This window comes from Cryptomeria japonica, chromosome 5 (assembly GCF_030272615.1).
Source record: "Cryptomeria japonica chromosome 5, Sugi_1.0, whole genome shotgun sequence".
Taxonomy (NCBI): domain Eukaryota; kingdom Viridiplantae; phylum Streptophyta; class Pinopsida; order Cupressales; family Cupressaceae; genus Cryptomeria; species Cryptomeria japonica.
The window spans coordinates 840625668-840643715 of NC_081409.1; the positions used below are offsets into that span (position 1 = coordinate 840625668).

General features: G+C 34.5%; 1 protein-coding gene across 1 annotated transcript in view; it reads right to left on the reverse strand.

Annotated features, from left to right (window-relative positions):
• Nucleotides 1–18048, reverse strand: part of LOC131042058 (methyl-CpG-binding domain-containing protein 9) — a 74918-nt gene that overhangs the window by 29034 nt on the left and 27836 nt on the right. The window contains exons 2-5 of the mRNA XM_057975359.2: nucleotides 13790–14564; nucleotides 12318–13487; nucleotides 11523–12215; nucleotides 8755–9039 (exon numbers count right to left, since the gene is read on the reverse strand). Of these exons, the coding sequence (XP_057831342.1) occupies nucleotides 8755–9039; nucleotides 11523–12215; nucleotides 12318–13487; nucleotides 13790–14564 (2923 nt within the window). The remainder of the gene's footprint in view (nucleotides 1–8754; nucleotides 9040–11522; nucleotides 12216–12317; nucleotides 13488–13789; nucleotides 14565–18048) is intronic.

Genomic DNA, 18048 nt, shown 5'->3' on the forward strand with positions numbered 1-18048 from the left:
TATTTTTGTGCCTATAGTATGGCCTTCTCATGTAGTGGTGAAAATAGGTCTTGCTGAGATTGATGCCTCCCTTATAGACTGTCACCATGGACATTTAAAAGAGTTTAAAATTCAAGAATACCTGGTCTCCAACTATCACTAAGAGAACTAGGAGGTCACAAATTATAGTTGAAAAGAACTATTTGCCAGTCCAATACATTTTGACGTGTACCAGTGTTCCACCGTGTTTCAGGGACATTATTCAAAAGATGTCCGTAAGTTCAGGGACAGTGGGGGAACGGTGGCAAGGGATGGTGGGGGGCGGTGTTGATATACATATAGTACTTGAATAACTAGTCATGAAAATTCAAAAGATGTACAAGAATTACATTTCAAATGAAACTTTAGCAAATTGAAATTAGTAAAATAGCAAAATTGCAAATACTAAATGCTAAGATTTACGATTTCCATTTTAATTTTAAATACTTGTAACTTTAATGCTCAATAAAATTAAAAAATTGCAATTTGATAAATGAAATTGTTGAATGGGAGATTTCTATTATATTGAAAATATCATAAGGATGATTACAATGAGTAGCATGATATCAAAATAAGACTAAATACAAAATTAGCATGATGATAATATCAAACACTCTTTTCTCTCCTCTTCAGCTAGCCAGTTAAAAAATTAGAAAACCAAATGTGAGAAAACGAAAGGATTTGAGGGGTGGGGCCCACATAAGATTAGGGTTTGTCAATAACCCAAAAATGCAAAAAAAAAAAATTGAAATTTAATTTCAAAAAAAAAAAAAATACTGTTTGCCATGCTGAAGTCAATGCCTGGGCGTCTCGGAGACTTTCAACCACCTCGGCGGTGGTGGCGGGACATGCCATCCCCATCTCCAAGTCTCTGAGATGTCCCCATCTCTGAAACATGGGGCTTTTTTTGGAGGGGGACGTGTTTCGGTGGAACACTAACTTGAACTGAATCATGAGTATTGCTCAAATGTACTAAGTTGCTGGTTCTGGTACGGGGACGTGTCCACATATGCTGGTACGGCAAAAAAAATTCCCTCGGTTACAGATACAGGTTTGTGTATATATAGTTTCATAATATATTATATATTAAAAATATATAAATAAAATATATTTTCTAATGTACAATAAATATGATTTTATAATATAGTATATATACTACATTAATAATTATACATATAGAGACTGAGACAGACAGAGTTTTATAATACTATATTAAAATTTGAAAATATATAAATGTATATATATTTTCTAATATATAATAATTTTAATTTTAAAATGTTATAATTTAATAATAAATATATTATATAAAATTTTAAAAAATACATTAACAATAATTAATAACAATTTAAACATATAAATAAATTAACATCCATAATCTATAAATACAATTCATTTTATATTACATAGTTCAATATTCTATTTTATTAATAATATATAAATATAAAAAGTTATGATGTGTGGACATTCACAATTATGTCTAAAAAAATTGAAAATTATATTGTACTTCTATGATTGGGACTTTTTTCCTCTACAATATCTCTGAATTCGTGCATAGCTTTAATTCCCCTTCATAAAATAAAATCTAATGTTTCTATACCTGCCTCTCAGTCACATTGTAGATATATCACGCAGAATAAAATTTGGCTGACTATTTAAATTTTATACTTTTACTTTTTTCCGATTTTATATTTTTGGTGAAACATATTACAGAGATTCTATGCTGCACCCTGAGCAAACCCTCGTATGTATTACATTCAAATTTTGCATTTTCTGTTGCAGATACATTGCAGCCCTCGACTAATTTGGGATTCTGGGCCAGACCCTGAGTGAACACAGGTCCGCCCCAAATCCATATCAGAACCATATTTTTGCCAAACGCAGGCCTATTTAGGCAAACCTGGTAACATAGCAGAAATATGTATTGATTTTCCACTATAAATTTATATTTAAAATTGAATTAACACAAATATCAGTGTTCAAAAATCTTAGAATGATAATAAATAGTAACTAATTTTTGTCTGAGAAACCAAGACCAAATAGTAACTAATTTTTGTCTGAGAAACCAAGACCTTAGTGCATCGATTTGTAATTACTGCAGCACACACATGGATACAGCAATTGGTGAGACGAGTCTCCGACCCCTGGGACACATCTCAGAGACCGAGATGCACCTTTGGTATCAGAGACTTTCAATCGCGGCCTCCCAAAGACTCCCACACAAATAAAACAAAAAACCCTAAAACTTATAACTTAAACACAATGGGAAGCTGGAAAATAAACACGTTGCAAAAGGGAAAACATGATCGAATGCAAGCTGCCAAGACAACAAGTATTTGCCACTTGGCTATTTGCAGTTTGATGCAACACTCAATAGATATTCATATTTTCTATTTCTTTGTTGTTCTTTTAATTCCTTTATGCAAACTTTGTGGTATACACAATGGGGGTGAATTCTACTAATTCCTTGGGAGTCAGGAATTTGGTTGTTGCAATACATTTTCTTTCATCGTTCTTGTGAGTATGTCTATATTCATATTCTCATACATATAATCATACAGAATAGTGAATACAAAAGAATTTGAAGACCTGAAAGATGCTTGTTGGTTTGGACCCTTGCCTTCAGTTTTCTTATACACTTTGTTGAATTTGGTTGATTCCTACGAAATTTACTTTGTTTTCAATGTATGCTTTGGTTCTAAATGAACTCTTTGCTCCTTCTATCCTCTAGATCTAGATTGTTGTTGGGTGTTTGATACTTCCTTCTTCTCCTTAGAGTTTTGGCTATTTAGTATTTGGGCATACCCTTACCAAAAGGATTTGTATTGTTGAAAGTTCAATGTCATGATATTTTCTATAAATTATTAAATTATATGAAGATTAAAAAGGTGTCTCCAAGTACCCATCTCCTATTTTCAAAAATAGACATACCGGTACCAGGTACCAGACTCTCATAGCAACCTGGATTTTAGCTCATTTTTTTATAATTAATACTGATGTGTGAACTGTACACACGGGATGATATATCCAGTATAAACATGAAAAATGCAGCACACAATTCTGCACTGGAAGGTGGTAGTGGATCATAATTGAAACTTGAAAGTTCTCGAAACAAATAATATGATTCCATACAAACAAAAAATAAATAAAATGTAGATACAACTATACAATAAACTCAATGTGAAGTAGAAAGTATTCAACTAAGTTGTCAGTTCTGGTATAGGATCAAGAACAGGTAAGCCAGGACAGCAACCTTTTTTTCCTTGGGTATGGCTGTTTATATATACAAAATATTTAAAATATACAACAGTTCATTAGTTATATATATTATAAATATTATGGTTGTGGCATTTGTAAGTCTCTGATCTCTGCTGAAAAAAAAAACGGAATCTCGACCCAGCATCACAAGAATGAAGAATCCAATATCTGGAATAAAAAAAGCTCAGCTGCTATCACCCTGCACAAGTGGCAACAGATGTAACCAATCCATTTCAGCAACAGTTACAACTCAATCTCATTAAAAAATCTGTCAAAGAGGGTCGGAATCTCAATCCAACATGGTACATGATCCAAGTACCCACAGGGAACCCGAGGTGCCCGGGGTGCTCCCTAGATGCTCTCAGGCGCTCTTGCGAGCATTCCCAAAGTAGGTATGGGACCCATTTTTGAAGAACCCGGTAACATAGGTATTCAGTGAAGCAGCAAATGTGTATATGTCCACATTTGAGACAGATAAAACAGGAACATTTGGGGCATATTGACATGTACCAAGTTAGACATTCTCTAAAATATGCTAGGCAAAAGTAATGCCATTCTCAAATAAACAACATTCTCATACATTCTTTTGTCATTTTATGGTTTGTGGTACAGTTTTAAAAGCATGATATCTAGACAGAATCCCACTCATTTGATATTCATATACCAATAATGTTATAGAAACAAGAATCTTATTCACTAGGATGGTTTTATATCTGTAGGACTGGCTTGCTCATGCTTCAGCCCAGATGATCCAGGTCCAGTTGACTATTCAACCTAACCCTAAAATTGACCTCTAGACAATGAATATCTATCACAAAATTTGAGTTCATCAAATTGACATAGAAGTACTACTTTTTATTTTCATGTGTTTTCGTTTATTATATGAATGTTATGTGGTATTCTGAACTTAATATGTGAAGCCAATCCCAAACAAATTTCACAGTACCATCATAGCAAGCCAAAACTGGTAACTTGGTTTTGTATTTAATTATTTAGTTCATTCACAAGATAAACTTGATAAGCCAAAATCATAGAAGAAAATACTGCAAAAGAAATATTGGGCCCCTGACTGCAGACCATTTTTTTTTTGAATTGTTGATGACTATTTTGATTAAAAAATTTCCAATATTTTGCCCTTGAAAGGTTGTAAACTGAAACATTTTTTATCATTTCAACATTGTTTTGCTCTAATTTTGATTAGAACTAAACAGATTAACATTACTATTTAGGATTTCCCAGACACCTAATGATAATATCTTTAGGATGGCTGATGTATTTGTGCACAACTATAGCAGCTTCCAAAGTAATTGCAGTTGGTGCAAGCAGTTCCCACAGCAATAGCAATTTGCACAGACACTGCTTGTCAAGTAACAACAGTTAGTACAGAAAGATTGGCTTGCAATGTTGTTGTGCAACTAGTGGCTGTTGTGCCAGATGTTGTTGCTGTGTAACTTCTTGTGAAGTAACAACAGTTAGTACAGAAAGATTGGCTTGCAATGTTGTTGTGCAACTAGTGGCTGTTGTGCCAGATTTTGTTGCTGTGTAAGTTATTGTTTTGCAGCAGTAATAGCAATTTGTGCAGCAACAACAGTTTGAACATAACAGTGCAATGTTGTTGTGCAACAAAGTAGCTATTGTTGCTGTGCAAGTAAATCTGTCTTGCTGCACAAGTCAATATGCAGTGGAAGTAAAAATGTGTGAGCTATGCCATTGCCCCAGCACATCTCTTGGGAACGGCATTATGATGATGGTAGTATAGAATGTTTTGACAACTAGAGAAGCCAGATCTATGTTGTAACCATAGTTGAACTACTCGCCAAAAGCAAAAACTGGCCAAGGCCCGAAAAAAAAAACTCGGTGAAAACTCGGCAAAAACTCAGCAACTTTAAAAATTTGCCTAAATTTAATTAAAAATGCAGTTTTTTGGCAATATTCAATAAGGACATGCATCCAATGAGTCAATAAATGAAAACGCAAAAGAAACAAGCTGAGTCAATATATATTTGATTGATTTAAATGCAAATTGAGTACAAAATGGCATCCTCTTGTGGAATGCTGATGGCTAATAGACTGAAACAAAATGAAATACCAAATTGTTTTTGTAAAACTAAAAGTAAATACTACATTAAAACATTTTACATCTTCCTCTTCCCAGCTCTAGTGAAAACAAGGAGAGATCAAACTAGAGGGTCTAGTCCTAGGAGTCTGATGTGGCTTCTCCACCTCGACAAAATGAGGTTGAGGGTAGCACCCCTCGCGGGAGTCTAAGGGTGACAGAGAGAGAAGTAGAGAGACAGGTCTAGATCTTTGGGGAGAGAGGAGAGAAGAAGATAAAAAGTGGTAAAGAGAGGGGCTAGAGGAAGAGTGATAAGGAGAGAGATAGGTCTAGAATTCGAGACAGATAAATTGAGATAGAGAGAGCAAGAGAATGCTGATAGGAGCCTACTAATTATTGAAACTTGACTGTCTGAAAATTTAAAAGATCTTCTAAAACCTAGAATTTGCATTATTACTCCTAGAGCTCTGGAACCACTCTCAAACATCCTGCCAATATATAAATGAAATATACCTTAAAATCTAAAAAATGTGACTTACACTTAAATGTTATATTTCATGTATATATTCTGATGAAAAAGAATGAGACTGACTTGAAAATTTTGACATGTTTGAGCCTCTCTTTTTTAGGCAGCCGAGTTTTTGTGAGTTATGGCACAAATACTCACCGAGTACTCTATGAGTATTCATCTATGGCTGTAACCAATAGTTTAGGATATGGAGATAGTATTGTGTTTGGTTCTCATGATAAACATAATGCATTGCTATTTCTCCTTTCTACATTGAACCGTAGTATGAGATTGAGTGATCATCAAGTGACATCAACAGATACCTTTGTACAGACTTTACACCAGATTGGTAGGATGAAGGCCTTCTATTGCATCATATTGCAATGAATAGTGTGGAAAAACTCAGTGCATCTCTGAACAAAGTGATTGCAAACAAGCTGATTTACATTGCATATGATCATATAAAAAACTTTTACTTTGTTCATATAAAACAAATTGATGATCTAGCATCACTCCATTATGTATAACCCATTCCAAAACATCAAAAGTTGTAGCCCCATAATTATTGTACTTCACAACAGCTAGCCTCATTTGCTCTGCCTGCTTTGTGTTACTTTGTAGCTTGAGATCTGTAGATCGTAGAGTTTAATAGATTTTAGAGGTTTGAACTATGTGGCATTACATTATGTAGTGTGCACTGTGCACTGTAATTAGCAATCTCAACATTAATGAGAAAAATCCATTGATCACATTGCATGGTGTACACACTCTTGTTTGCTCTTCATTCTCTCATTTTCTATGCAATTAGGATTGCTTTTAATATTAAAAACATCAATTATTTCTCTCTTCTTTTTGTGTAGTTTGGGATCCAATAATTTTCTAGGTTTTTTTTAATGATATTCCAACAATTGATAAGGTTCATAGCATCCAATTCAAAAAGATGGCGTACAAAAGGAGAAAACTAAAAATCATTTGGCTTAGTTTGTAATCTCACGATCCAACAACAAGCTGTAACCTTAGCTTATGATTGAGAAAAAAGAATAGAAACTTGTCAATATATTTAAGAAACCTTTATAACAGCTTGGATCATTGATCCTGCTTTCATTATTTGGACTATTTGGCTAGAAAGGAATTGAAGGACCTTTTAAGATGTTAAAATGGTGGGTGTTCATGTCATGTCCCCACTTTGAAATAGAATTTAATAATAATAAACAATAATAATAAAATCAAATTGTCTTTGGACGTGTAGTGTCCGGTTTTAGTATCTATAGATGTTACTAGATGGATAGGTAGCTGGCTGTTTCAAGCCGTTTTGGTGGGGTGGTTTTTTATTACGGTTTTAGCTTTTTTAGATTCCGTGTTTGGACAAACTTTACTATGTGAACATTATTTTGAATTTCAATAAAATATAAATTATTACCGAGCAAAAAAAAATACAAAAGAACAAAAAAAAAAAAATTAAATTAAAATATAAAATAATATATTCAAATAATTAAAATTTAATTAAGTTTATGAATGGTCAAAAGACATGGAAGGAAAAGTTGTGACTCCCTCAAACATAATTTATAAAAGGGAGAAGAGAACCTCATTTGATAAGGGGGGAGAATTTAATAATGAGAAGTGCAGATTTGATTTAAATAAGAAGTGCAGATCTGATTTTAGAAAGTTGTGTCCCTTTTAAAGGGCAGAAATAATGAAGAGTTGCACTCTTTCAAAGGGTGCAAATGGTGAAAGGGTGTGTCTCTTGCCAAAGGGCATACATGATGAAGTGGTGTGACCTCTTTCTCACATTGAGAGATATAAAGGGATGGAATTAAAAGCATCTAGTGACATCACCATAGATCAGATCAGATCAAATCAGAACTGTTATTAAGTTACAGGCAGTAGCATCCTTGTTCTTGGTGGTATGCATGGGGATGTGCTGAATGTGTATGCTTAATATATGAAGCCTGATAAAGTTGTTATGCAGAATTTAGTAGTAATATCAATATAGACTACAATATGTAGGGGACATTACAAAGAGGTGAGATTAATAATTGTATAAAGAAAGATAAATATTAAGGACATGGGATGCGTCTCTTACCAGGTGAGTTATCTTTCCAAAGACATCACATAAGGAGAATTTCAATGCAACACCCCATAGCATATCATATGGGGTAACTTGCCAAGTATGTGGAAGGTAATACAAAATTGAACTGCCAACACAGAAGGGACATGGGTGCATATACGGTGGCCAATTCTATACATCGTCTCCAATGTTATTTCAGGGACGCTTAAGGATGAAGGAGTATACTGGGGCAATTCAGTCATTTATAGCCTTTGAAGATTAAGTAGAGAGTGAGAACTATCATCGTGAAGAATCTATTATTCTAATTTGTTCGCTCTGCTGAGCAGTAATGCAGCAATGATTTATAACATTAAGACATATATCTGAAATATACAAATCAGTGAAAATTATCGAGATAAGTTCTATCCTCTAAACTATTCTTAAAATTTTAAATTAAATATTATAATAAAATGTATTCAGTTCTGATAGAATTATGTTTATTAATTACAATTCTCACTTTATTTTTAAAAAATTGATGTCTCAGGGCTAAATTAAGGAAAATCCCAAATGGGAACATTACAGTTTAGAAAACATATTTTAATATTTCTTTAGCTTTCCGTGTCTCATTTGATAAAATAAGTAAACAAAGAACTTCAAAAGTTGCATTTGGTCTCTCTGAAAGTGAATTTTACCCAGATCTTGAAAGGGAGATGCATCAAGAACTCATCTAAATAGCAAAAAAACTGTAACTTGATAAGTAGTAAAAACATCTAAGCAATGTGATTTAGCAGTTGATAACACATTTTGTGTCTTTTCCGAGTAAATTAAACCAAGTCTTTACAAAAATAAACTATAACAGATGGGAGTCACCTTTGTCGGACCCGAAGCATTTCCTTTATAAACTGGTTTGCTAATAGACCATTCCAGAATTTTTCTTGCCCATTCAGGTGGGTCCCTCTCAAGTGCATCATAAACACATTTTCTGATTCTTGTTCCCACATTTGTTGGTAGTTTTCTTACAGGCTCCAACACCTCCACCCAATCCGGTTTCTCCTCAGTAATTTTGTGTTCATCATTAGCACCCCCAGCATGCAATTTGTCATCCTTTTCTGCCACTGGTCTGCGCAAAGCATTTTTGTCTGCCTCTGCAAGCAGCTGAATACATAGTGACATTAAAGAGTGTAAATTAAACAATGTTCTGCAAAGAAAAATAGTACTAAAGCTGATAGGTTTGGGCCTTGGCAAGTTAATGAATGACCTTGTTAATGTGTTACATTATATACACCATGCCCTTGTTCTCACAACTGTTCAAGCATGGATATGAAAAACCATATATATTCACATTTGTTTGATACAGAAAAATAAGGAGACGATATTAACTATGAAATGACCATTTCAAAAGCATTGCATGTTTATTACAAAATTAAGTAGATATTCAAATTGCATTGAGTTCCAACACAAATGAATTTCATAAATAAGAACTTCAAATTTTAAACACAAAAAATAAAGGACCCAAAATGCTATTTGATTCCTTTTTTTTCAATGGCTTGACCTTTTCCTGCCAACATATTTAATATTGGACGATAAATTTTGTTACATCAATTATGCCAATAGAGGGTACATGACTATTCACATACTCCAAATACTGTAAATGTAATTTATTCATTGGGGATTGATGAAATTTGGCACATAAAACATATCAATTAAAGGTATATAAATATTTGCCTGTCTGCAAGAAATGTACATGTACCATATAGCAAGAAGCTTTAATTTATCTAGTATCCTCCATTCAAATCAACTACACACATCATTATGGACATGGATGTTACAGCAGTAGAAAAGTAGGTCTGAATCTGGATCATATAAAGTCAGACTACGCTTTGGAACCAATATCTGGGAGATAAGAGTTCCTCCTACATGCAAATAACAATGTCTGGATGCTCCATCTATCTAACTCGTCAGATCCCACCATCAATTCAAACAGGCTTTAGATAGACCAAAATGGCAAAATCATAAAAGTAGAACACATAAGATTCACATTTATATAGATAATTATTACTTTATGACTAGGTTACCAGGTTCGGCATCAGGAGCCCAGATACAGGTCCAGGTTGCTGTGGGTTCCAAGTCAACAGTCAAATTTTTCCACGCATGAAAATGCACGTTTTTTATTGACAATGAATTAGACGAAATATAAGAATATTCATTCATGGATTCTGGCTTATTAACAAACATGACCGAGTACCATTCCACGACCCAGTATTAATAACACTTGTTTAAAAATTATTACTTTGATTTGGTCAAGGACTTTAATTTGATTTAGTTAAAGTTTTTTTCTAAATTCATTGATTATTATTTATATATATTATTATTATTATATAATATACATTATTATATCATATTATATATATGATTTTTACATGGTTTTTGTACTAACAAACCCAAAATCCAAAAATTCATTTAGCCAAACCGGTGAACTGGAGCCCCAAACCCAAACCGGAACCAGCAACTTAGCTTTATGATTATTAGCAACAAATATACCTGATAATTAATTCCAGTCTCAGACTTGCACCAAAGTAAATAATAAACTCTCTTTGTTAAGTTATTTATCATTTATGTATACATATAGACACAAACACAAATCTGCAAACGTTGAGGGCAATGACATACTAATAAGCAAGTGTCTCTTACATATATAAAATTGTAAATAAAGCTTGCGATACAGAGAAGAGAATATGGAATTGTAATAGATAAGACCAGGAAAGGTAATATACACATATGAGGAAAATTTGACTTAAAATGACATCAATACTAGAAGGCATTACACACTCAGGAGAAAGAAAATAAAAACAGAATAAAATATGCATACAAAACCAGATGGCACTATGAAAAGCAGAGATTGCATTGAATGCTCACAGGTTTTCTAAAGATTAATGAAGACCTGCCACTCAGAATAAATGCAGCTACAGCCATAGCACATGTACAACCTGATAGAACAAAAAAAATTCAGTGAACCCATAGTAAAAAGAGGTTGATACATATGCACAAACAACAGCATAGATTTGCACCAGATGAATCATACAACCCAAAGCTCAATACTGTATTACTTAGAAAGAACACCTAAGCTCCAAAACCAGTTGCAATACCACTCCCATCAACATCTTGGACCTTACTTATAAGATCCCACCTTCCAATCAGTATGCCATCTTGGAAAGAAGTAACTATCGGTTAAATAAGTTATAAACTCAATTGTTTCACAAGATTTGTGCAGAGAGCATGGAAAGTCAATAATCTAGCAAACAACATTAATTATGGCACATCAGAGACAAGACAAATGTGCACAAGTGAAATCCAGTACAATTTATTTCCATGCAGCCATACAGCCATATCAACTCAGAGCAACTGAGCACTAGCATATGCAAGCCATTGGTTGCTTTGATCCCAGAAAATTTATAATACCATTGTGAAAACACAAGCTTGCACATAAAACTTAATAAATTAAGCAAAATCCATTTAAACACAAAAGAAACCCACTTTCTACAAACACGTCCAATCTACCAAAATACATAATATTGAAAAAGTAAAAAAAAAATTCTCTAGATCATATAAACCCCATAAGTTGGGTTTCCATATCTTACCTGTGCATCTACTTCCATGCCCACTACACCATGTAATGCACCACACAACACCCCACCATCTCCTTGTATGCAACGTAAGATCTTTGCTGCATCACGGCTTGACATTTCTCCTATATCACCACACATATCCAATGCAGATACAGCTAAGATATACCGTCGTGCTAACTCTGGCCAAGTTACTTCATTGACAGGAGGTATATCATGTTTTGACTTTTTTAAAGATGCAATACTTTCAGACTCCTTTTTTCTTCCACGTTTTTTCACTTCTCCAATGTCAACATTCGGTTCTAAAACTGCAGAGACTTTACTTTGTAGTTCAGTAAGAAGAACTTTTAATAATGGAATATGAGCCCTAGCCAAAGCTACCCCATTACACCTGGCATAAGAATTAGCAGCAACCCTACCCTGTCCAGTGTCTTTTAAAGGTCCTGCTTCAAATGAAACATCTTCATTTCCACTGTCCCCAAGAACCGGTGTTTCAGATAGATTATTAAAAGTCAAAGCAAAAATTCCTTTGTTATCACCTTTACTTGCACCAGTCACCTCTCTAGATTCCATAATTTGCTGATTGAATTTATCAGTAATCTTTAAGTCTTCAGGCCAAGGATCTAAAAGTTCCTCTTCCAGTTCCTCTAGAGAAGGTGGCTCCTTCTGCCCAAGAAAATCATAGAAGCGCCAAAGTAGTTCCCAAACCTGTATATAAGCACACAGGAGAGACTTCAAGAAATAAATAAAGTAGCTCAACCATAAAAGCGTACTATTAGAAACTGAGCAAAAGAAATTAAAAGCTATTACCTGTATTACATCTCCTACCATCTCTGGGCAAAGTCTTGTCACAAAGGGTCGGCCAGGTGGTGGAGCAGCCCGGTCCTCAATTTTCCCAGATTCTGATAATAGTTCCTTCCTAGCCTTTTTTGTTTGTCTAAGAAGATCATGTATAGTTTCTTCATTTTGCTCACTACCCTCATATGGTCTCTTCTTTTGCAAAATCACATTGCCACTTCCAACTGTCAGGGAAGTTGCATAATCCTTCCTCTTTTTCAAGCACTCATAATTTGAACATTTATCTGCTCCAGGAAGACTTTCAATAAATTCCTGTGCAAAAGGCATATCAAATCCAAATCTGTCCTGTTCCAACCATTCCATCAATGCCCTGCATGAATTTCCCAAGCCACTTTCATTATGTATGGCATTTAACATATTTCCAGGGCCAGCTGCACTACAAAGCTTGCTCAGAAATCCTAAATTTTTATTAGCTTTGCCACCATATGGAACACTTTCCAAGGAACGATTTTGCACTACACAATGTTCACAAAAAAGTTGTAGCCTCTTCGCCCGTTTGTAAACTACTAGACAAGCCTCAACAAACCTTCTAGAAATCAGTCTCCAAGCTTCAGAAGAAGATCTGCCCTCAACCCAAAACTCTCCAATATCAATCACAAGAGATTTCACATCAGAATTTATTTGGTCACTTCTTCCTTGTAGTTGAGCATTTTCAGTAATAACCATACTCTTACTTGGTCTAAACAGACCATCTCCCAAATCATTGCCTTTGTCAGCAGTGAACTCCTCCTGGAATGCAGACAAATATGCAGAAAGTGAGTCCTCGGGATCTACAAATAGCCTCTCAATTTCACTGTCCCCACCATTAGTTGTCTCAGGATTAATATTGCACTCTCCAACTGTACTGTCAATTTCAGAGCTTTTGCAACTTGAAAGCAATAGGACAGTTGATGTACTTCTATTTAGCAATGCTGTGCAAGGACGCCTCGTCACCCTGAAAATAGGTCCAGCAATGCCCCCATCATGCACGTCAGATGTAAACAATGACCCAGTAAACGTATCATGCCAAGAGGATCTGAATCCTACAGGCCAAATATGGAGATTATCATGATATGCAGGTCGAGGATCAATGGTTCCAAGAGATTCAATTGAAAAATCTTCATACTGTACAGGCAAATCCACCTGAACAAACAAATGCCATAACTCAGTGCTTCAGTCATGGAACAATTAATTATATTTCAATTTAATGGTTTGTTAAAATGTTCAATAGCATTTGTTTTTTCAAAAGCATATTTACTTTGGATAAAACATTAAAACAATAATAACATAACATAAAAAGCCTGCATAATCAAACAGCAGTGTGGGATTAGAAACACTAACGATCTTGAATATATGCTTAGGTCCATCGATATCGTTGACAAAGTCTGGAAGGAACAAAATGCATGCACTCTACAATATAAGAAAGCATTAAAAAATTGCATTACCTTAGATTCTGCTCCTTGTAAATCACTCTCAGTGGCAGTCGATATGCACTCTCTTTTCTTTCTCTTTACCTTTCGCAAATTAGGATCCATGTCAAGGTCAGAGGAATGATCCTCATTCTCACTAGTGCTTTTGATCTCATCATTCACTATGCAGCTTTGTACCTTTGCTAAAGTTGTATCAATGCACTTTCGTCTAGCTAAATCCTTCCTCTTTCTTGGTAATGTTGAAGATGGTAAGGGTTTCTGGTTGGAAGATGGTAAATCTTTCTCTGGAAAAATGCTGCCTTCAACCCCATCCACAGAAGCATTAACACAGTTGCTTCCTATAAGTCCCATATAACGAGCAACATCTAATCGCGAACGACATCTCTGCCCATCTGGGGAAAAGTATGCTACAACATAATCATGGTTGTTGGATCGTTTCTTAATTTCTACTGCCCATCCATCACTTAATTCTCCTTTCTTTTGTAAAATAAAATCTTTCAGCTTTTGCAGGTATTCATCACCTAATGCCTTCATTCCCCTTGCTTCTGAATCTCCACAGTCAAATTGCTCCTCATCAGACAAACTTGAACTAGCATTATTTGAATTACCTGTGTCTCGCAATCTGATGTACGACTGTTTATCTGTATCAATTTTGGACATCCCAACAGTCATTTCAGATGGACTTTCTGAGGCAAAGCCATTTGCCACATTATTTACAGTTACAATGGGAGGGGTTGTAGCTCTTGTTGTTTCTAAATCTGTTCCAGGCAGCTGACCTGTAATGCCAACCCTACAAACCAATAAACTTTCTTAGTACACAATACTTAATAATTTTAACTTTTTCGGTAACATTTCTGTCATAATAGACAGCACAATTAAATATCTGAAATTCAATTGGGATTAAATCTGAAATTTAAAGAACAAAAGAAAAACAAGATGAAATTTTACTTCATTCAAAAAAATCAGTTTGAAGTACTGTAACCTCTAGCATGCAGGAAAATTACTACACTGTTCAAAAGTTACAAACTGGAATTAATTGTTAAAACAATCAAAAGTGAACATCTTCACTTATGACATACAACACAGAAAAATGACCACCATGTTCTAAAATTCAAACTCATAAAAACGGTCTTTGCATCTTAACCAAGCCAAGAAAACATCAAGAACTAACATTAGACATACGCAGAATGAATCAAACCTTAGCATTTAAATTTATTTGAGACCAGTGGAAATAAATCAAACTTTTATATTTACCTATTGACAACATTGCAGTGTTCCATTTACATGGCATTGGCATGGCCTGGCAAGTGTAAATGAAATGCTACGATGTTTTCAATGATAGGAGGAGGAATTGGACATTGTATAAGAGAAGGGAAAGCAAAACAATATGAATGTAAATTCTAGGAATTGAAGTATTAATTCAATTACCCAGAGTTAAATGGGAAAAACATGGCAAAAACTTGCTGATTAAGAAAATTAATATTATATTAATAAAATAGAGAATATTTTTATGTTGTTATTTCATGTCAAATATAGTGCGTAGGGATTAGAAATAAACATAACACATATTTTTAAATTCCAAATAATAAAAACAAGTAAGAAATTTTAGTTTCACCTGAGGGTTTATGTTAAAAATATACCGTTGGTCCTATAGAATAGTTAACAAGTTGTATCGCCGTATAAGACAAACTTTTAGGGGGGTTCCAATGTTTTATATCAAACCCTCACTAGGATATAATAAAAAAAAATTAAAATTTAAAAAACAAACCTTACCATTTAAAAGTTTTTGTCAAAAATTAATGTATTCAAAGTTGGAACTTATTAAGTTAAAATGCCCTAACATTTATCCTAAACTAAAAATTTATAACCTTGTGCTTTGATTTTCTTCTTAGCATGAACATGAGCCAAAAGAGGAAAGTTATACATAAAAAAATACAGAACCACTTTTTGAAAAACTCAGTAAACTGCACAGCAAATGAGGCATGTGGTGATTACTAAAGGTTAATCATGAGTTTTTGGAGTGTAAGCTACTAAGATTGAGAAACTCAAACTTAGGTTACAGATATTTAGCAAACAGCTAATGCATAATTTGTATGCAATGCAAACACTGTCTAGAGTCCTAAACAATATTTGATATTAGCCTCATAAAGGGGTCCTGTAGAAATAAGAATTAAGACCACCAAAATTCTTAAAAAGTTGAGCACACCCCACCCCATAAGGTTTCCCTAAGCTTGATTTTGATGGACTCGAACGGTAACTCATGTCCAGCTGAAGGATGGAGGCACAATCCAAGACACTAGAAATTCAGATGACTTTATACAGTGAATCTGAGGCCATCTACAAATGCCAATGCTGAAGCAGAATCGCAATAAAAGGTTGAAATTTCTATTGAACCAAGACCCAATAACAATAAAAAAGAAGGGATTTAACAATATTAATATAGAGATGAATTTAAGAACTACTAAAAACTGTATAATAAATGGGGAACACACAAATTCATGACTTGATGCTTTCTTTTGAGAAGCGAAAGAAGCAACCTTGTCCTTCGTACTGATTCATATTCACTCGATATCTTTGTGTCATGGAAATGTAGTAAGTAGAGTGAAATACTATAGTGTGTCTGTGAATTCATTAACTTGGAACTGAGAATTTAAAAGGTTTGAATGTCAAACTTTAGGGCCATAAGGACCTTAGTAGAAAGAATGTTCCATATCTTAGATTTTACTCCCTTTTACAACCTGTAATAGAAATTTCATTACACCCTGGATTATTATTGTTTCATTTTTAATGTAATGGGTGTTGAAAGCAATAAGCTACTTGGTTTGATCCACCACCATAATACCATAAGGCTGGATTATTGTTCTCCGGTAGATGTATATTTTCTTGTACCATTTCCACCTTATATTTATTGGGATCAATGCCTTAAAGGGTCAACCTATCCTTACATAATTTGTTGAAAGGTGTATATATAGAGGCAATGCCTCCAATCTTTTCAATCACTTCACTCGCTTTTTCTTTTGGTATTTCTTGATAATCCCAAACATTGGTGGGCTTATCATTTGTTTTATTACAGGAGTTTGTCGTTAATCTCACACGATATCAAAGCTTAGGGATTAAAGCTACCTAGACTTTAGTCCTCCATTGAAAAAAAGGTGCATGAAGAAGTGCAATGGTCACTTGTTCTCAGAAAAATGAAAAGATCTGACAAGAAGGTAAACAAATGGCATTTTCAAACTGCCATTCTGTTTTCTTTGCAATGTGCGGAGACAGCCCAAGCTCATTCTAAGATAACTCACTTCATAGAGCACTCCAAGTGAAAGATTCTATCCATATAGGAGAAGTAGGTATTCTACATGAACCTTGTTTAGGTGAAGGTTAGCTCATATTGATTACATTTTTGAATTCTGTTTTCTTTGCAATGTGCGGAGACAGCCCAAGCTCATTCTAAGATAACTCATTTTATAGAGCCCTCCAAGTGAAAGATTCTATCCATATAGGAAAAGTAGGTATTCTACATGAACCTTGTTTAGGTGAAGGTTAGCTCATATTGATTACATTTTTGAATTCTTGCAAAATACCATCAAGGTTCAAATTTATGTTTGTTAGAAATTTTATTCATTTATGCATCTAAATCCACTTCCATAGTTTTCCAAGGTCTAATGGCAACAGAATAAACGATTGGTCATATGACAGACCAGGCACAGATCTAAGAGCAAGCAGAGAAAGCAGCCGTGTTAGCAAAATAAAATCAACCAGCAGCACACAGACAGCAAATTTTTACCAAGGTTAATTTACACCACTGCACACTCCTAAATAGCACAAAGGAAAAAGAACTTTGCCATTCACATCAGGGATCCCCCACCCCCACGTTAACTTGAATTTTGACATCGACTTTTGTCCCATTTGTGGTTTAGCATGCAATTGTAAAGTCACTGTGGTTTGGCTTGACTATTAGCAGTTTGAATTTGCTTTGCATTGCAAAAATATGCAACATGTCCGTAAATCAAAATTTGCAAAAAAAGCCAGAAATTGGGTTAGGTTGTGTTGGTTCACGTTTTATCATTTACCGAACATTAGAATAAAATATTCAAGGATACTCTACCCTCTCTTGAACAAAATCACTACGTGTGCCAAGATTGCGAGAAAGACCACACGGCGACTCCAAGGTTTATATGTTGCAACGAGCAACTTTGTGTTGGATAGCTTCCTTGGTAATGTGTGCTGAAATACAAGGGGAACTTACACTTGGCTCATTCAATTCACAGTGAAGGTCT